At 35.0% G+C, this 21,661-nt stretch overlaps 1 protein-coding gene across 1 annotated transcript in view; it reads left to right on the top strand.

The window, feature by feature from the left end:
• LOC136033488 (tyrosine-protein phosphatase 99A-like) overlaps window positions 1-10,762 on the top strand; it is a 177,175-nt gene extending 166,413 nt beyond the window's left edge. The window contains exons 18-19 of the mRNA XM_065714236.1: window positions 103-238; window positions 7,104-10,762. Of these exons, the coding sequence (XP_065570308.1) occupies window positions 103-238; window positions 7,104-7,568 (601 nt within the window). The 3' untranslated portion in view covers window positions 7,569-10,762. The remainder of the gene's footprint in view (window positions 1-102; window positions 239-7,103) is intronic.
• Window positions 10,763-21,661: the final 10,899 nt, after the last annotated feature.

The following is a 21,661-nucleotide window of genomic DNA, read 5'->3' as shown; positions in this document are numbered from 1 at the left end:
ACACTTGGGGGTGTTTGTTCCTTACCATGTCTTCTTTTTTACTGAACGAAGTGAAAAGTGGTTGATCAGTTTTTAATTTAGTCTATCTCTCTCCTCAATTAGATTTGGCGGCACGGAATCAGCGACATTCTGTTGTTTATCCTCATTATATGACCAGCTAAACTTTGAAGATCATGTGGATATTTACCAAATTGCTAAGCTTTATCATAGCAAACGCCCTAATGTTTGGTCCACTGTTGTAAGTATAGGTTTCTTATAAGTAATATCATAGGAGGTGTAAATTGATGCGTGGGAGCTGGCCGATTTCAGACCTCGTTTGGCTTACAGATTTTTGTTACCCCTTTTCAACAATTTTAAACATATGCTGGTAATATCATTTTTTATGTTATATAAGCTTGTTATCCATACCTAAAAAGTTGTTTGCCACCGAACTTGTGGTGTTGTACCCTAAACCTCTAGATTTTACCGAAATATTTATTTAATTACAGAATGTAATTAAGGAATAATGAAACATAAAATAAAAAAGAGTAATAAAAAAGAAATATTTGTTTTCATATTTACATGACTGTCAGTCTGGGTTTCTTGGCCCGTGAGTTGGGTAATGAAAAAAAAATCAGACAATAAAAAGAAAACAAAAACGGTTCTAATTATTATCGATAATCAACTTAAATTGGTTGAATGTGGGGTCCCCCAAAGGCATCTGATCAAGTTTTGAGATATCCATCTTGTTAAGAATAGTTGAAAAGTCCATCAACCATGTCTCTGGGGATGACAACTCTTCCACAGTCCCTGGGGCAAGGGCAGTAAATTATACAATTTGCCCATTGTTTTACATAAAGTATTTTTATCGTAAAGGGGGGCGGGGCATGTTTGACATTTTGTGTTCAAAAAGACCAAGGACATTCAGATGAAGCTTTCAGGGGACGTGCAAGGAGTGTTGAAAGCATGCTGTGTGTATGTGGATTCTAAAAGACCTATCTCAGGAATGACTTAGAGTATTAAGTTGGACCTTTCTGGGAATAATGAGGGGGTAATGAATTGACCAAAAAGCAGAATGGACATGCTACTATTGCTTCTCCTACAACCACTATTACTTCTGCTGCTTCCACAACTACTGTTCTTGTGTTCTACTATTCTTTCTGTTGCGAGCACTGCTAAGGCTAAAGACATTTAGGTGAAAGTTTCAGGAAATGTCGAGGGAGAAGTTGACTACTACTATTTAACTAAATAAAAGCAGTTTAATCCACGTTGTCCAAACAAACCAGATAGTCAAGGTATCCAGGCGGGATATGTTAGGACTGGGTTAGGGTATGAAGTAGAAACTTTCAGGGAAAGCTTATGTTTCTTTGAAACTAAATTAAAAGGCACTATGAACATATTGGTTGTCAGTAAGACGTCTTATTAGTATCTGAAGAATGATTAAGCGTATTAAGTTGGAGTAAAACTTCAACATGCATGCGGGTTGTCAAAAGGACGCATCTCAGGAATGACTTAAGAGCATTAAGTTGGAACTTGATAATGAGGGGGTAGTCAGTTGACCAAAAATAGTATGGGCATGCTACTATTACTACTCCTACCACCACCAGCAATACTGCTAGTAGAATTACAGCTTCTATTTTGACTACTTCTAATATTAAGGACATTTAGATGAAAGTTTCAGGAAATGTTGAGAAGGAAGTTAAACTAAATTAAAACGCCCTATGTGCATGTCGGTTGTCGAAAGGACATATCAGCAAATATCTTTAGGAACGGCATAGCGTTATGAAGTTGGAGCTTTTAGGGAATGATTTGATGGATATTCGACTGACCAAAAGGCATTATGTGCATAATATTATTACTCCAATGCAACTATTATGACTTCAATACTGCTAAGGCTAGGGGTATGAACGTGAAAGTCTTAGGGAATATTGAGGGGAAACAAATTTTAAATTGGACCAAAAAGGCACAATTTTGGATGCTAACACTGCTTAATATTATTACTACAATTTCTAATGCTAAGGGTATTAGTAAATCTTTTAGGGAATGGTAGGGGTGGTGTTGAACTGAATCAAAACACACTATGTGTATGTGGTTATCATAGGGGTTTATTAGCAATATCCCAGCAACGCCTTAGAGTATTAAGCTGAAACCTCCAGGGCTACCAATATTAATACCACTTTTATTACTATTTCTGCTACTATTACTGCTATTGTTAAACTAAACCAAAATAGGCTAAGTGCATCTAGGTTGCCAAAATAGACTTGGTAGTCAAGGCATCCTGATGGGATATTTTAGAACTGGGATAGGGTGGAAAGTAGAAACCTTCAGGGAAATTTAATGTTTCTTTAAAACTAAATTAAAAGGCACTATGTTCATATTGGTTGTCAGTAATATTAGTATCTGAAGAATGATTAAGCGTATTACACTAATATTACTACTTCTGCTTTTAATCTTGAACTAAATCAAAAGGAAGTAACTGCATCCAGGTTGTCAAAATAGCATTGATACAATGTCTGAGGAACAAAAGCGGGTATTAGGTTTTATTTGTCAGGGAAAGTTCCAATATCCTAAATTAAATCAAATATACTAAAGTAAAACCAAATCAAAATATACTACGCGTGTCCAGATTTTCAGAAGGACGTAATCTATAAAAATCGTTTGAAAAATTTTGTCAGTAAGCAAAATCCGTATTGTTAAAGACGTATACCAAAAAGATTTATAATATTCTTTTCCTAACAAATGAAAAAGACTATGTTAATAAAAAATGAACCGAAATTAATTTAAAAAAAACTTCCATAAAATCAATTTTTTAAAGAAAAGCTGAGTTATATTAAACCGAGGATGTTCAGAAATAGTCAAATAATTTTTCAATTGTAAAACTATCGTCATGAATAGATAAACCCTGAGGACTTTATCATCAGATAAGCTACCAGAACATATTTTGCAATTTTCTGAAAACAAAATACATTTTATATGTTTTTTCTTTTTTAACTTTATTAAATGCAAAATTATTAAGACTTTCAGGAATGAATATCAATGTATACACTAAACTATCAATACTATCAGCTCTTAGTTTCTGCTCGTTTTGAAATTTATATTCGATTATTCATTGTTATTTCTGTTAGTTTTAGGTTTCATTTATTTATTGATAATGATTTAAGGTAATTTTACGCTTTTTATTTTGCTTTATTTCTGCTCATCTTTGGTTTAATGTAGCTCTTTGCTTTTCTTTTGTAAACTTCTTTTGTGAATTTTTTTTTTATTATTAATGAAATACATAACACTACCCTTTTATAACCAATTCAGAAATAAAAATTGAGTTGCCAGAAAATCACATTTAATTGGAAAAGCTGTTGTATATAAAATTAGGAGGTTGGAATTTGGATATATGTGTATACCATTGTATGCATATTTTTACTAATACTCTCCTTAAGGTCAAAATTATAATGTCTTGAAGGATGTTCGATACTATAAAATGCCGTTTTGTGAGTCTAGGCATCGGCTGACAGCGTCAAAGACAAAGCGAATTTTCCAGCATCATGTGGAGCTTCCAATTTTTTTTTTTTTTTAAATTGATAGGGGACTTTAAATGTATCAGATGTTTGAAAAGCTAACGAGAGCTTAGTTTAAACAAAGAAAACGTGTTAGCCGGCGTCCTCTCTTGAAAAATTCCCTCCTCTCTATGAGGAATTTCTCCAAACGCGAAATTGAGTAGCCAAAGAGAAAGTACAAAATACGTACCTGAAAATGTCCATCAGATGTCCTGATGGAGGGTAACTTTCCGGGGGGGGGACGCCTAGATCAGAAAATCTATGATTCCTTGCTAATTTTTAATCAAAACGCTGCCTGTTCATTGTACATACAGCATAAATAATATGCATCCTCTGTCGGCAAAGATTTTAATCTAGGCTGTTAGCATATCAGTAAACTTCCATGCTGTCAAATAATTCAATGATACTTCTTTTGGCTGATTTTCATGCTTTTCAGTTTGGTTAGTTAGTAATTAAGTTGGGATACTATTAGTGCTCCTCGTGCAGTTTGTGTTTATTAGTTAGTAAGAAGATAAGCAACAAAGTAGATAGTAATAGGATGAAAACCTTTTTCTACTAGAACTTAAAATTACTTTCGGATTGATGTTATTCGTCATTAAGCTTTGTGTTTTTTTTTCCTTTTTTCAAAATTTGTGTATTTGTAAGTATATTAGTATGTAAATGTATTATTCAAATATAAAAATGCATATTTGTATAACGCAATATAAATACACATAAATAGTTCCATTTAATTATGCTGGTGGCATCAGTGGTGTCACTAACGGAAATATTAAGGGGGGGTGGGTCAATGAATGTTACGGACTGGCCGGTCATTTTCACCTACTGATTAGGGCAAAGTTGCTGTTAAGATTACTTCATTTTTATTTTTACCGATTAAGGTCGATTCATCAGTCCATATCCCTAATACGAAATTGAGCGGTTAAAATAGCGGCTCTTTATACCACTATTTTACTGACTCGGTATTTTTGCTGGCTAACTGAAAAAATTGGGAGTGGGTTGTACTACCCCCATGCGTGACGCCTCTGGGTTGGACATATACTGTTTTTATGCAAATTTCCTAGGGAATTATTGTCCAAGCCAATGATTGTCTGTTAGCATGTAGACTTCTATTAAGCAACCAGTAATACCAATTGCCACATTTCAAGGCGAATCTCTGTTCAATCTCACTACATTATGAGAGGGAGAGAGTGGGAGAGAGAGAGAGAGAGAGGGAGAAAGGTTTATTTAAACAATAATCGTAGCTCAAATGGCTAATTTGATGTTGAAATACAAAACATGTTATTATGCACTATTATATATTGACGTAAAAAAGGGACAAAAGAGTTCTGGTAGCGGTTTGTCCGAGCACGCTCAGGCACAAGTTTTAGCTTCTGTCTCGTACAGCTGACTGTCAAGGCTTGTCTTGGTAAAATATCACGGTGAGCAGGGTTAGACAGCAGCATTTTGCCAAACCTTAGGATAAGCTCACACAAACGGAGTTCAAGGGTTGCTAGGGCATCGTGGTAGGAAATGTCTCTGTTACTCGTGATGATCCTGGTTGCTCGTTTTTGGACTGACTCCAGTTTTTGCATTAAATAGGTGGCTCTCAATACTGACGGGCCCCAGAGGGGACAGGCGTATTCAAGTTTGGGGTATAGGTAGCACAGGTATGCCCGCAGAAGACTGTGGGCGTTGCAGCCGAAAGGACGCATTTTTGAAAAGGTTTGCAGGGATGGGTTTGCTTTACGGGTCGCACTATTAATATGGGTGGTAAAGGTGCAATCCTTTGAGAAAATAACACCTAGTATTTTCACCTCACTCACAACAGGGAAAGGAACTTCAGGGGGGACGAAGTCTCTCTTTAGTGGGTTCAGTCTAAGTATTTTTGACTTAACAGAGTTAATAGTCATTTTCATATCAGAGCACTGTGAAATTAATAGATCGAAAGTAATTTCAGGGAATTATTTGGTGGGGACATTGTCATGAAGAAGATCGGGGAGTAAGAGCAAAAAATCGTCGACAAATTTGTATTTGTCGGTATGTTCAACCAGCAAGTAGGTGATGATGGCAAGAAACGTTATTCCTGCCAGTTTCGTCCCTTGCGGGGCAACACAGGTTATTTTACTCCACTCTGAGTCACACTCCTCTTCGTGTAAAACAAACACTTTCTGCTCCCTTTCAGACAGAAAATCGAGCACAATGGCTAGCGTTTGGCGTTTAGCACCCATTCGTTTTAGGTTTTGGCAGGCCACTAGGTGTGATAGGAGATCAAAAGCTTTGCGAAAGTCTATGACTGCTAGGTCGACAAAGTAGCCTTGCTTTTCAAACCATTTCAGGATCTGATCGTACATTCTGACTAGGTATATAAACGTCCCACATTTTGGGAGTCCGCCATATTGGTATTTGTCGATATTCTGTCTTACTTGCTCTATTAGCCGCCGCAAGATGAACTATTCTATCACTTTCGCTAGGCATGGCGTTAGGGAGATTTGTCTTAAATCATCACACGACTTGGGTGGGTTCACTTTGGGAATTGCACAGATGTGGGCCTTTTTCCACCATCTAGAGAAGGTCCCAGATGCAAAGCACTGGTTTATAAGAACCGAGAGTGGTAGGGCTAAGAACAAAGCAAATTCACGTATAAGCTTTGCAGGGATTTCGCCTGGGAAAGGAAAGACGTTTGTCTTTAATTTCCTGATTTCACTATACACCTCAAACTCACTGAGCGCTATTGTGCCTTCGTTGGGGCAATCATCAAGAGGCGAGGCTTTCTCCTTGGGGGGGGGGGGTAGCGGCTTAAAAAGTGGTACAAATGGAGGTGAGAAATGCATTAACGTCACTAGACCCCAACATTCGCCCATTATCGTCAGATATTTTGACACTGGTTTTCGAATCGTTACCACTCATCTCTTTGACCGAGCGAAGCCACTTTGCAGGCTCAATGTTGAGCAGGGGGTCAACTTTTTCACGACCATACTTGCGTTTTGCATTTCTGATCATATTAACTTTTAGGTTTATTTTGGTCGCTCCTTGATTTCCCTTGCCGCTCGAGTAAAGGCGGCTGCGTTCACGAACCAGGGTCTTAATAGTGGGCGTAATCCATGGCTTGTCGTATTCACTTTTAACCATAGTCTTTGTTGGAAATATCTCGAGGTACTTGGAGTATAATTTTTCATTTAAAGCACACACCCTTTGCTCAAGAGAATCGTCCTTTGAAACCTCTGGGAAGTCATATTCGGCAATCCAGCGGCCATATTCACGGATTGCAGAGTCAGTTATTGGTCTAGTAGTGATCCGTGAGAGCTTGGGTTTTCTCATAGAATGTTTGGCTTTGAGAAATAGGGTGTTGTGATCAGACTAACCAACTGGTCCAAAATCTGCCTATAATTTTTCAAGCGTTTCTAGTGTTGCCACAAATATTTGTATGTTTGAAATGTGAATAGAAGTTCAAGTTACTTTCTTTCTTTCTTTCTTTTTTTTACATTCCCAAATAAATAGAGAAAATCCACGTAATTGCAAACATATTATTTCAATCAACTAATTAAAACTATTATGAAAATATATGTTTTTCTAAAAAAAATTTTACCGTTTCAGGAGGATTATATGTTTCTTTATCGCACAATTGAGTCATTCTCATCAAATAGTCCAACGTCAACAAATGCTGGCACCACTTCAATGACCTCCTCCCTGTTCGTTCCTTCTGCAAACGGTACAGTATATTCGCCTAGTGAATCGGTTCAGATGATTGGATTTAATGGTAACGGCTATGTTCAAAATTTATGTGATGCTGTGAGTTTGAACAGTATTACACTCCCACCACCGAATTTAACTCCTACGCCGACCTTTTCTAAACCATTTATGAATGGTGGAGTGCAATATGTGAATATTTGTGAAGTTCAACCAAGTCGGAGTGCCACTTCGAGTAGTTTAAGGAGTGGTAGTTCTGACTCATCTAGTGTGTCAAGTGTTAATAGTGTAAAGACAGTAACGCGTGTGCCACCTGAAGGGATGGAATGCAATCTCAAATCCAATGAAGTTGTGTCTATTATTATGGCTTGATTATAGTATTTAAACTGCGATTTAAATGTTGAAGCTTTAGTCAGTGTGTGCGGTCGTCCAAAGTCAAAGCACATTAAGCTAAAAAGAAACAAAAAAAAAAAAACTTGAGAAATTAATTAAAGTTACTTGCATTCGTAAATTAAACACAGATCGAAGAGATCATAGAACATTTGAGACAATGAGATAAAAGGAGAACATTTGAGAAAAGGACATTCCAAAGGCTTATTCATTTAACCTCTTTAATAAGGGGTTATAGAAGAAACCGCTTTGTTAGAGACAAATTGTTTGGGTTAAACAATAGTTCTTTGAAAACCAGATGTGATTTAATGAAAATAAACCTGAATATTTTTGAAAATTAGAATTTTGAAAAGTTTTGAGTTAATGGCGTTATTGACATTCTCATAAAAAGCAAGTCTATTTTAAATGGTTTAATTCGTTTAAGCAAAATAAATTCAACTCTATAGATACTAAATGGTGACTAAGTAAATAAGGATATAAATTCTCTAACTATAGGAACTTACAAGTGATCCCAATACAACTGTCCTTAATCAGTATAGGAGACAGATATTTAACATGAGAGATGTACATCATCCAATTTGTATTTCGTTTATCAATGCCACAAGATTATGTGAACAGAATGAAGTAGAAATTTAAAAGCAACATATAGTTTATTTATCAAATGCTAGTAATTACTATCGATCAAATGCAATGGCCAAGCTATTCAAATATGGTAAGATGTACATGACGTGTTTTGATTTTCATGGCTGCATACTAGTGTTGTTTTTTTGTTTGTTTTTAACCTCTTAACCTGGGAATTTATTATATTCTCCAGGTGTGTCAAATTTCCATGTCAAATATGGTTGACGCTTTACATATTTTAATGTTAACCTATATAGAGGATTAAGTGATGAAAGCGATGTAGTTTGTTTCACTTACCAAAGAATCTTAGCTTGCCCGTTGACACATGTTCCATTCCTTCTGTGCATTCTCAATATTGGTTTATTTTTTATTCCAAAAGTATACCTCAAATCTTCTCTTAAATTAGATATGATGTTTTTCGTTTCTTTTTGTCCTTTAGTGACATTCAAAGTTCTTTGGGTTAAATTACAACACATATTTAGAGAGTAAAATCCTATGCTTAGACGCTTGTGTGTCCCAATGCTAGTGTAAATAGACAATCTTTAAAATGTGTATATTGAAAACTTTCATTTCAGCGGCTCTTTTTTATAATAGCTTTCCCTTTTATAATGGTAATCTATTCCCTTTCCTTTATTTTATAAGTATTTCCTATTTTTTCCTTTATTTTTCCTTTTTCCTTTTTACTTTCTTTTCCCCTTATTTTCCCTAATTTTATAATTCCCTTTCCTTTTATAATGGTAATCTAAACATAGCACTTCTTAGGCCCCGCAAGTGACCTGTTATGAAATCATTTCAATCACTGCAATGAAAATTCCTGAAAGTATGATAAAAAATACATGCTGTGGGGGGTGTTAGTGTAGTAGGACCTATAATATTTATTTGGCGATGAGGGTCAACTCCTCAAAATGGAAATCAAAGGCATTTAGACATTTTTTTTTCTTTGCTCAACTAGAATCAGTTGTCTCCCTGGGATTGATTGGTCTAATCTGTGATTTTTATCTTATTTATTTTCAATATGCTTAGATATGTGGTGACACGAAGTGCGGCCGTGGGCAACTTAAATGTGTTTTGGCAGGGCGTTGATCTTGACCAAGATGATCTCCAAGCAAAAAGGTGATTATCTTATTGTTCGCGATGGGGTATGGGGGCGTAGTTTTCATTTCAATTTGAAACCGTTTTAAGGGGGTTTCAGGCTGTTTTTTGGAATCATCATATTTTATTTTATTTATTTAGTAGACCTATACCATTAAAATAAACAGAGAAAATACTTAACATTCCTGAATCAGTGTCAAATAGCGATTCTTCGTCACTTGACATTTTTTTCAATATACATTTATAAGGCTTTGGTTACTGTAGAGTTCGTTCTTTACTAAGTTGCATCTGATGCTGCAACTATGATTCCAGAATGAACATTGTTTTACATAATTATAACGTGACGTCTATCTTTCATGCATTTGTTGATGATTGGTAGATATTCAAGGGCATGAAGTAATTCGATAGAACTATAATCTTTATTCAGACTGTAACCACCCTAAAATTTTCTTCTGCTTTTTCTAAGCACCCTTAATTTTGTTCGAATTTTTGTAAAGAGACGTGTGCATAAAGTCATGATATACGATTTTGTTTTATTTAGCTAGTAACAATGGAGAGACTAGCAAGTATTAGGGGAAACATATGAGACATTAAAGTTACATTCCTTGACATTTTTCAGAATTAAATATATCATCAAGTTTGCGGTACCAGCTATTTTTATAAGTTTCGGGTTTCTCTTATTTAAAAAATTGAACTGATTTTTAGCCAGTAGAAATCGACAACATTTCAATGTTGCAGCTTTTAGTTTGTTATGTAATTTTTTAAATATATGTTGAAAATTTTGTCTTGCCCGTTAAATGTGATAATTCCAGTCCATTGCTGTCAATCGTGTCCATTGAGTAATATCAATCTTAAAAGTGTGGAGAACTAGAAAATAAAATAGTGTTTCGAAATAATCAAATCATGACTTCAGCCAATAAGGACATTCTGGTCATTATTGATGAATAATACAACAATGATAGCCTAATTATTAGTACATGTATAAGCGTACATAAAAACATGTGGTCGCATGTGTCTGTTCAAAACCCGATACAGATTTTATTTGGAAGTCTTGTCTGCCACTTCCTCCGTGAAATTGACCCCACCCTACCCTTCAAGTTTGGGATATTTGTGGCTGCGTTCGTACTTGTTACCTTTTTTGTGTGGAATTTTCTATGAATAACTACTGTAAGGGAAGGTGAAAGATTTCTTTCTTCTCCATGTTATATGCAGTTGTAGAATTTCAATAGAACGAAATTATTGGGGGTAAATTTGCAAGTTTATGTATAATTTTGATTTGTTGTATTTTCTACCAAGTATTGAAGTTGATTATTGTTTTTTTTTATAATGGTTTCATGTTCTAGTCAAATCGTCGTGTTTTAGTTTCTTTGCCCAATCATGTATATGAAGCTGTTAATTTATCTTTCTTACTGTTTTTTAATTTGCTTCTATGACTGACAAAATATATGTTTTGTATTCCATCAGTTACTTTGTTTCTTTGTACATATATTTACCTGGCCAACACAGGTCTATTCGCAAGCAATGAATAGTTTAGAATCAAGCACCATTTTATAGGTGTTTTTTTTTTTTTTAGAAAATTATCCAAAGTGGCTGTTTCTAAATCTTCTCAGTTGTTTGCTTGTGAAGATGAAATTGAATGGTATGTTAAAGGGGAGTAATAACAAATCTTTTGAGATCGATATTTTGAAACCCTAATCTCTTGTGTTTTTATCACAAAAAAGAGGCCGAGCTTCGCTTTGACCGTGGCAGGTAGGCCCAAAAATACACTGTCGTACCTACAACAATGACCTGCAGCCCCTTCATGCCTCAATACAGCCGGAGTGGGAAGACATCATCACAGCCGCAAGTTTCAGAGACGACTTGAGACTGTTCTTGGACGCCCTGGGTGCCTCTGGAGGCACATGATTATCTAAGGTTTAAGGTAATATTAATACCCTGTTAATATTTGTATTTAGTAAGCCTAAAAACTCTTATACATTAATTTTGGTGGAAATTTTCCTTTAAAGATGTGAAACGTTTAGCCAACGTAATTAAACTTTGTCGGAGGTCGGAGCTAGTGTTTTATTAAATTTTTTATGGATAGGGATCTCTGCAACCATTGTTTAGATTCCTAAATTATTGTCATCAGGAAATTGTCTAAATAGGATTGTACAATCATTAAGAAACTTGATTATTTTCTTTAGAGTAAATTATTATAATGAGAGCTAGTGGAATAGTCAGGCATCTTAGGGATCCAAACACGATTTGATCTTTGTAAGCGGGACAAAGTAGAGGGTTACGTCATTAGGATATTTTCGTCATCAGGACATTTGGCAAGAGGAATTAAATTACACCCTAACTTAATTGGAAATAAGACATGTGCTTAATTGTTCTCATTTCTGCTTCAATGGCAGTGGGGTGGTCTTATAATTTTTATGATTTGCGTAATAAATAATGAACACACGAAAATCAGGAAGCAGTCACTCAAATATGACATCATACCCAATACAACAATATCTTGTAAACGGACATGCAGTTTTTGTAAAATTAAAGGACGAAAGGATAATAATGCTGCGCATAAAAAAGATACTTCAGAGGGTATTAGCAATGAAACACATCTGGTTGTTATTGAATTACGTAACGAGGTAATTAAAGCAAAAACAAATACCTAGGAAAAAGCTGGAAAAGACAATTTCTGCTATTTATGAGTCGTGTGAAATTATACAAGATGATGAACGAAAATGAATCACAACGAAACCTGTGGTTAGAAGACATGTGACAACGAACATCGCAATGAATCACAAATTAAGATGATGCACAACAAACTATCATCAATCAAACAGGAAGGACTCGCAAAGTAATAAAAATTAGTGAAGCGAACGACCTCGTTATTTTAGTACTACTCAAAAAAAGAAGTAAGCAAAACAAACTGAGATCGTAAACCACCACCTACAATACCAACCCTATAAAATTTATGATTATGTGAAGGATAAACAGGAAGAGGGAATTTACTTCACTCCATAGTTTCTTACTTCAATTGAAATGGCTGTTTTGCTACACTATAACTTAAAAGTAAAGAACACCACGATAATTATACTAATTCTCAAAGGAAAGCTGGATTCACACACATACAAGCCTGCCACGTGCCGAGTACACCATTTGAAAGCAAGATCCAGGCTGTACAAGGTTTTCCCCTGCCTGTATCCAAGTAGGAAATATTCTTTTATTGAGATGGTCGTATATTGTCAACGTTGTATCAAGAATTTTGCTGGAACTGTTGAGCTGCTCACTTTGCTCCTGAAAAAAGGTTTTTCAAACAAGTTAAAGCTGATCGAAATACAGGCTGTTGTATTTTAGAGCCTTAATTAAGTTATAAGGAATGTCTTATTTTGAATTATACATAATAAAGCGTGCTTAAAAGACCTACGAGGGCCAGGGAAAAAAACTTCAGGATTTATAAGATTGTTACATAATAGTCTTTAAAACTTTCCGAGGCATCTTTATCAAATTATCTTTGAATTCTACCTAGCATCCAATTCCATTAAGGAACATAAAATAAAATTTAACTAGAACCCCTAGCAAGCAATTCCAAAAGGTCCCTAACAACTAATTCCATCGGAGCCTTCGCTCTCAGTTTCGTTGGGCCCCTAGCAACCAATTTTGCTAGCAGCCAATGGGTTACTAGCCTAACTACCAGGGGGGCTAGCAGCCAATTTCTCTGGGGGGCCCTAGCATCCATTTCCGTCCGGGCCCTATCATCGCCATGAGGGCCGTAGCCTAACCTAACCATCAGGGGTACTAGGACCCATTTCAACCGTGGTTCTGAGGGGCCCTCGCAGTCAATTCCTTAAGGGGCCCTAGCAACCAAAAGCAATGGGGGCCTTAGCGTCCAATTTCATCTAGTCTAATTTAACCACCTTGGGCCCTACCAACCATTTCAATCGGGAACCCTAGGGCTGCTAATATCCAATTCCATTGGTGGCCCTAGCATCAAATTCTACTGGGGGTTTCTAGCAAACAAATTCACCGACCGATGTTTTTCAAGACTTTTCAAGATTTATATAGTTGTTATGCAATAGGGGACTTTTTATTTATGTTCAAGATGACACAATCCTGCGTGATGAGCTGGACTCCAGGGCCCGTGGAGAATTGACGCTTGTAACTGAGCACAGTTTTTACAAAATAACAATGCACATGTGGGTTCTTACATAAATCTTTAAAAGATTTCATTTCCTTTCAATACTATTTTTCTTCTTTTTTTCTGGGGACCTGTATATTCCAATGATTTTTTGTGCACGTTATTTTGAGGATTCGAAAGGAGTATCCCCTCAATGGAGCTATGCCTTGGACTTCTGGGTCAGCAAGTCATTCTATTAATATCATTTGGGAACTGTAATCTACAAAATAGCAAATTCCAAACTCGGACAATTCCCATGTTACGCTTAATAGAATGATTAAATTGATCGCAGATTTCCACACGAGAGCGCAAAAGCATCCCGATACTATTGATTTTTTTTTTCCATCATATACACCAGCCTATTAAAATGCTATGAATTTTTCTAATATGACCATTACAGGTTCAGTTACATAGCGGATGTTACACAAAAATGTTGTTAGATATTTCATTTTGTAAACAAATAAGAATTGAAGATTCGTCGTTGAACAAGGAATAAAAAAAAGGCATAGGCTTCTTATTATAAGTAAAAGTTTAACTAATAAAAAAAAGGTTTTAGAATCACGAAATCACAGAAACAGCAGTTATAAATCAACAAACGGAAAAAAAATATGAAAAGGTTTATAAAGGAAAAAATGTAATCAAGGAACTAGGAAATCCCAGAAAGAGCTGTTGAAATTCAACGAATGGAAAGACATAGCAAGAAAAAACCTAAAATAGGATAAAACATAAGAAAATACAAGCGTTAATTACAGATAGACGGTGTTCCTAGCCATCAATTTCAAAGGGGAGGGGGTTGTTATTAGAGGTAAATTTAAGCCACACTAAGAGTTATTTTCTATGAGATATTAATGAAAATCCACGTTTTGTTGAGGCAAAAATATGTATATTCGCGCCACCGTGACAATATGTGGCTGACCCACTTCTTGCGATCACCTCCAATGGGTCCTCTGACATTCAATTCCACTGGGGGCCATAAACCTACCCAAATGGGATGATGGTGAGTAATTCTGGCGGGGCCCCCTAATATCCAATTCCAAGGGGGGCCTTGTAGGAACAAATTCCAGAGGAAAGGGTTTTTCATTAAAGATAAATATGAAGAAAATTAAGAGTTATTTCTGAGAGTATTTAATGGAAATGCTAAGTTTGTCTGAGCCAAGGCTATGAATATTCAAGCAACCGTGACAATTTGTGGCGTGCCCATCCTAGTAACTGATTCCAGATGGCTAGGTTGTTATTAGAGATAAATTTAACAATATTAAGAATTATTTCTGAGATATCTCAATTAAGATGCCTAGTTTCTGTGACTGGATCTTATATTTCAACCCCCCCCCCACCGCTTAAAAACTCTTTTAACGCAACCCACCTTAACTTTAAGCATGATTTTGTTCATAGAGCTTGTCGATTGTTGGTCTTTTGTTCGTGGAACTTGTTGCGTTCTGATTTTGTTCAAAAAACTTATTACATTTTGATTTCTCTCTTCGTGAAACTTGTACATTGATTTTCCTTCTCGTGAAACTGATTTTGTTCATGGAACTTGTTGGGTGCTGATTAGTGTTTGTGCAGCTTCAGGCGTGCTGTTTTCTTTGTTTAAGAAACTTGTTTTATCTTGATTTTTCTCTTCATGAAACTTGAACCTTGAGTTTCTCCTCGTGAAATTAATTCTGTTCATAGACATTGCTGCCTGGAGATTTGTGTTTGTTCAACTTCTATTTTTTTGTTGCGTGCTGATATTTTTGTTTGTAAAACTTGTTGCATCTTTATTTTTCACTTCATGAAACTTTCAAGTTGATTTTTTCCTTGTGAAGGTAATTTTCTTCATTGAAGTTGTTGCAAACAGATTTTTGTCTGTGAAGCTTGTTGTATGTTGATTTTCTCTTCGTGAAAATTTTATGTTTATTTTTCTTATCTTGTAACTTATTTTGTTCAAGAAACTCGTCGCCTCCTGGTTTTCCGTCGTAAAGCCTGTTGATTACAGACTTTTGCTCTTGGAAATGGATCCATGTTGATTTTCTCTCTTTGTAAAACTTGTACTTTATTTTATTACTCGTGAAAATAATCTATTTCAATGAACTTATTCTCTGCCGATTTTTGTTCGTGAATCTTGTTACATTAAATTTTCTCCTCGCGAACCCAATTCCGCAGAGGGGCCTGTAAACCAATCCAAATGGGACCCTGGCGAGTAATTCTGGAAGGGGCACCCTAAAATCAAACTCAAATGGGGGCCTCGTAGGAACAAACTCTACTGGAAGGGTTTGTCATAAAAGATAAATATGAAGAAAATTAAGAGTTATTTCTGAGAGTTTATAATGGAAATGCTAGGTTTGTCTGAGCCAAGGCTATGAATATTCCCAAAGCCGTGACAATATGAGGCTTGCCCATCCTAGCAAGCAATTCCAGAGAGGTAGATTGCTATTGAAGGTAAATTTGAACAATTTTAAGAGTTATTTCTGAGGAGTCTCAATTAAAATTCCTAGTTTCTGTGACTGGATCTTAGATACCAGTCCCCCCACCGCTGAAAAACTCTTTTAACACCACTCACCTTAACTTTAAGCATGACTTTGTTCATAGAGCTTGTCAATTGTTTATTTTTTGTTCGTGAAACTTGTACTTTGATTTTTGTCCTCATGAAAATGTTTTTGTTCATGGAACTTGTTGCGTGTTGATTAACGTTTGTGCAGCTTAAGGCGTGCTGTTTTTTGTTTATGAAATTAGTTGCCTGTTGATTTTTTCCTTCATGAAACTTGAAAATTAATTTTTTTTTCCTCTTGAAACTTATTTTGTTCATAAAACTTGCCGCCTGGTGATTCGTGTTTGTGGAACTTTAGATTTTTGCTGTGTATTGTTTTTATTTCTTAGTAAAACTTATTGCATCTTGATTTTTCACCTCATGAAACTTTTATGTTGATTTTTTTTCCTTGTGAAGCTAATTTTCTTCATGGAAGTTGTTGCTCAAAGATTTTAGTCTCTGAAGCTTGTTGTATGTTGATTTTCTCTTCGTGAAAATTTTACGTTTATTTTTCTTATCTTGAAACTTATTTTGCTCAAGGAACTTATTGCCTCCTGGTTTTTAGTCTCAGAGCTCGTTGATTACTGATGCTTGCTCTTGGAACTTGTTCCATGTTGATTTTCTCTCTTTGTAAACTTGTACATTATTTTATTCCTCGTGAAAATGATCTTGCTCAAGGAACTTGTTGTGTGCTGATTTTTGTTCGTGAAACTTGTTACATTAAATTGTCTCCTTGCAAAACTTATTTTCTTCATGGAACCTGCTGCATGCTGATTTTTATTTGTGAAACTTGTTAAATGCTGTTTTTTCTTCTTGAAATATGTACGTTGAGTTTTCTCATAGTCAAGCTAATTTTGTTCACGGAACAAGTTGCGTACTGGTTTTGTTCGTGGAACTTCTTTCGTACTGATTTTTGTTCGTCACACTTATTGTATGTTAATTTTTTCTTTGTGAAACTTGTACATTGATTTTTCTCCTTGTGAAGATTTTGTTCATGGAAATTTTTTGCGTGCTTGTTTGTGTTCGTTGCAAACTGATAACTGTTTTTGTAATTCGTTGCTTGTTGATTCTTATCTCTTGAATATTGTACATTGATTTATTCCACATGAAACTGATTTCGTTCAGGGAACTTGTTGCGTGCTTCATTTTGTTTGTGAAACTTGTTGCTTGTTTGATTTTTACTTTAAAAATCAATGTACAAGTTTAATGAGCAGAAATTCAACTTGCAACAAGTTTAATGGGCAAAAGTCAATACACAACAAGTTTCACAAATATAAACAGTACGCAATAAGTTCTGTGAACAAAATCAGTGTCAAAAAGAGAAAAACCATGATAAGTTTCACGAAGAGAAAAACCAACATGCAATACGTTTCACAAACAAAATCAGAACGGAACAAGTTTTACGAACAAAAATCAGCTTACTACAATTTCCATTAACAAAATTAGTTTCACAATGAGAAAAATTGAACAAAACCCAGAACGCAACAAGCTCCATGAAGAAAAACAAGCAAGCGAAACTTCCCTGAACAAAATCAGTTTCATGAGGATAAAATTTACGTAAAAGTTTCAGAATAGTTAAACCACCATACAATAATTTTTACAAACAAAATCAAGATCCATAATCAAAATTAGCTGCACTTGTCGAAATTTCAATGTCTAAGGTCTACGAAGAGAAAAACCAACATGCAACAATTTTCATGAGTAAGAAATCAGCAAGCAATAAGTTCCATGGAGAAAAATCAGCAAACAACAATTTCAGAAAAATCAGTTCAACATAAACGGAAAAATCAATCTAAAAGTTTCACGAAGAGAAAATCCAACATGCAACAAGTTTCAGGAAAAGAAATCAGCACAAAATCAGTTCAACGAATAAAATTCAGCATGCAAAAAGTTCCACATTTCAATTAGTTTCACGATGAAAAAAGAATAGATTAACAAGTTTCACCAAGAGAAAAATCAACGTGTAATAAGTTTCAAGAACAAAAAAATCAGCACTCAACATTTTCCATTAGCAAAAATTAGCACCCAGTAAGTTAAATTAACGAAATCAGTTTCACAAGGAGAAAAATTAATGAATAAGTTTCACGAAGAAAAAAATCACCAGGTAACAAGATTGACAAACGAAAATTCTCCCGTGACATCCTCCAGGAATGATGATCTTCAAGCAACAAGTTCCTTGAACAGAATCAATTTCACGAGTAGGAAAATCAATGTAAAAATATCAATAAGAGATAAAATAAGCATGCAACAAGTTTCACGAACAAATATCAGCTTATAACAAGTCTCATAGACAAAAATCAGCAGGCAACGAGTTCCAAGAACAAAATCAAATTCACGAAGAGAAAAGCCAATCAATAACTTTCACGAATTGAAAATACAATATGCAGCAAGTTTCACGAACAAAAAGAATCAGCACGCAGCAAGTTCTGTGAACAAAATTAGTTTCACGAGAAGAAAAATCAATGTTTAAATTCCACGAAGAGGAAAGTAAACATGTAACAAGCTTCACGAGTAAAAGCCAGCACACAACATGTTCAAATACAAAAATCAGCTCACGATAAGCTCAGTGAACAAAATCAAATTTGTGTGGATAAAAATCAACGTAAAAGTTTCAAAATAGTTAAATCAGCATACAATAACTTTCACAAACAAAAATTAGCACGCAAGAAGTCCCACGAACCAAAATCATTGCAAAACAAGTTCCATAAACAAAATAAGCTTCACTTGGAGAAAATTCATTGTACAAGTCTTACGAAGAGAAAAATTAACATGCAAGAACTTTCATGCGCAGAAATCAGCAAGCAACAAGTTCCATGAAGAAAAATCAGCACATAACAATTCTAAGAAAATCAGTTCAACCTGAGCAGAAAAATCAATGTGAAAGTCTTACAAAGAGAAAAATGAACCAGCAATAAGCTTCATGAAGAATAATTAGCGCACAACAAGTTCCATCAACAACTATCAGCACACAAAATTCGATGCACAAAATAAGTTTTGCGAGGAGAAATATCAATTTACTAGTTTCACAAAGACAAAAATAAACGTGTAAAAATATTCAGGAACAAAAATCAGTACGCTTCAAGTTAACAAAATTAAACAAGCAAACAGTTCCATGAATAAAATCAATTTCACGAGGAGGAAAAAGTCATTTTCACGGAGAGAAAGAAGAACAGGCAACTAGTATCACGAACAAAAATCAGCACGCAACAAGTTCCTCGAACAAAAATTAGGACTCGAAAAGCTCCACGAACAAAATCAGCTTTACAAGACGGAAATTCAATGTAAAGGTTTCACGAAGAGAAAAATCAATCTACAATAAGTTTCACGAACGAAAAACAAGCAAGAAGTTGCTTGAACAAATCAATAGCAAGAGGAAAAAATTAAATGTACCAATTTCACAACGAGAAAAATCCAAATGTAACAAGTTTCACTAACAAAAATGAGCACGCAAAAAGTTCCAAGAAAAAAAACAGTTTTACGATGAAAAAGCAAGATGTAACAAGTTTCAAGATCAAAAGTTAACACTCAAAAAGTTCCACGAGCAAAGATCAGCAAGCAAAAAGTTCCGTGAAAAAATCAGCTTCAAAAGAAGATAAATAAATATACAAGTTTCAATAGGATAAAAATCAGTGTAAAACTTTCATGAAGTGGAAAATCAATATGCAACATGTCTTAAGACAATCAAAACGCAGCAAGTTCCACGGATAAAAATCAGTAGGCGACAAGTTCTATGAATAAAATCAGATTCACAAGAAGAAAAATTGATATTCAAGATTCAGGAATGGCAAATTCAACATAGAAAAAGTTTCACAAGCAAAAATCAGTAAGCACCAAGCACCGAGTGTCACAAGGAAAAAAAATCAATGTACAAGTCCACTAAGAGAAATACCAGCATGTGGTACGTTTAATGAATGAAACTAGGCACACAACAATTTCCACGAGCAAAAATCAGTGTGCATAATGTTTCATAAGCAAAATCAGTTTCCCGAGGGGAAAAATTAACATATTTGTTTCACGAAGAGAATAATTAATACGTATCAATTTTCAAAAACATAAATCAACTCGCAGCAAGTTCCACAAAAGTAAGCACGGAACAAGTTCCATGATTAAAATAAGTTAACAAGAAGGAAAATCAATGCATAAGTTTTACGAACAAAAAATCAGCATAAAACAAATTCTACGAACGAAAAATCTGCATGCAACAACTTCCACGAACAAAATCAGTTTTTTGTGGAAAATGAAAGTTATTAAGCCGAACTGGCCAGACATGACAATAAACAATCAAGAGAGATAAAAATCTACAAAAAGAAAACTTCAAACGAGACCACGACCAGTAGAATTAAAAGAATAAAACAACGCGGATATTTCGCCTGTATAAAACAAGGCGTCTTCAGCACAAGATAGAAAATTAAAAGAAAACTAAGAAAACAAATAAAAACCACCACCAAATATAATAAATGCAATTGTCACTACTTATTCACGCAGGGAAAAGCAGCTATGCGAGTTACTTCAATGAGAATCAACGAGCAACTGAGGAAAAATTTATGAAAATTGAAACTTAGTTAATTATTCTGCTGCGAAATAATCCTCTTGTAAGCTAACAATGAAGCAACTCTTTTTGGTCTAGTGGATAATCTTGTCCCCTGGTGATTGTGTAAAATTTTAATTCCCCAATTGACTATTGGTTAAAAGAATATCATAAATTGGGTCAATATTTAAATTCACTGTGTCTCTATTTATTGCAATATTAGCAAATATATGTTTTTTTTAATTTCTATAGCCTCCCTCGCCCACTTAGAAACACCTCTATCATTAGAAATAGCTGTAGCCTCATCAAATTGTATAAAAAGATGTGTGTTCAGCTAGAGCCGAAACAAAAGTTTCGGGAGGCTTTCTTAGTTGTTGAGTTTTTCTCTATTGAGTTTCGATGCTCAATAAATCTTGCAGTAAATTGTTGGTGAGTTCTACCAATATAAAACTTTCCACAGGAACCAGGAATTTTATATACCCCACTAACTAAATCTCCCCGGGTTAGATCCTTCTTAGAATTAGGAAAACTACCTAATGGTCTCACTGATTGGAAACAAGTATCAATGTTATGTTTACCCAAAATTATTTTAAGCATCCCCCCCATAGTAGGTACATAAGGTAAAGAAATAAAACGTTTCGGTAAGTCTAATTCTGTGCACTGTGAAACCCAAATAACCCTATTGTTGTGTTTAATGCTTTTATTTTTTATTATTTTATCAATGAATTTAATCGGGTAGCTATTACAAAATAAAACATCCCTCAAATATAACAATTCAGAATCTAAAAACTCCCGGGAACAAATTCTGAAAGCTCTATCCACCAGTGCAATCACAACCCCTCGTTTCACTGAGATAGGGTGGAAAGAGTGAAAGTTCAAATACCTATCACTGTGGGTAGGCTTTCTATAAACTGAAAAAATTAAAGGGAAATCATTTTTGATCAATAAGATATCCAGAAAAGGTAGTTTTTCGCTTTCTTCAAACTCCAGTGTAAATTTTACGTTTTTGTCAAAACTATTTAAATGTTTATGGAAAAGGTCTAAAGACTCTAAACCGTGCTTCCAAATGCAGACCACATCATCCGTGAATCTGCCCCAGAAACAAGGAGAGAGCCTAAAACTGTGTATGGCGGAGGTTTCAATAGATTCCATGAAGAGATTTGCCAACAAAG

The sequence above is a fragment of the Artemia franciscana genome, chromosome 1 (genome assembly GCF_032884065.1).
Source record: "Artemia franciscana chromosome 1, ASM3288406v1, whole genome shotgun sequence".
Classification (NCBI taxonomy): domain Eukaryota; kingdom Metazoa; phylum Arthropoda; class Branchiopoda; order Anostraca; family Artemiidae; genus Artemia; species Artemia franciscana.
This window is presented reverse-complemented; position numbering and strand designations above follow the sequence as displayed.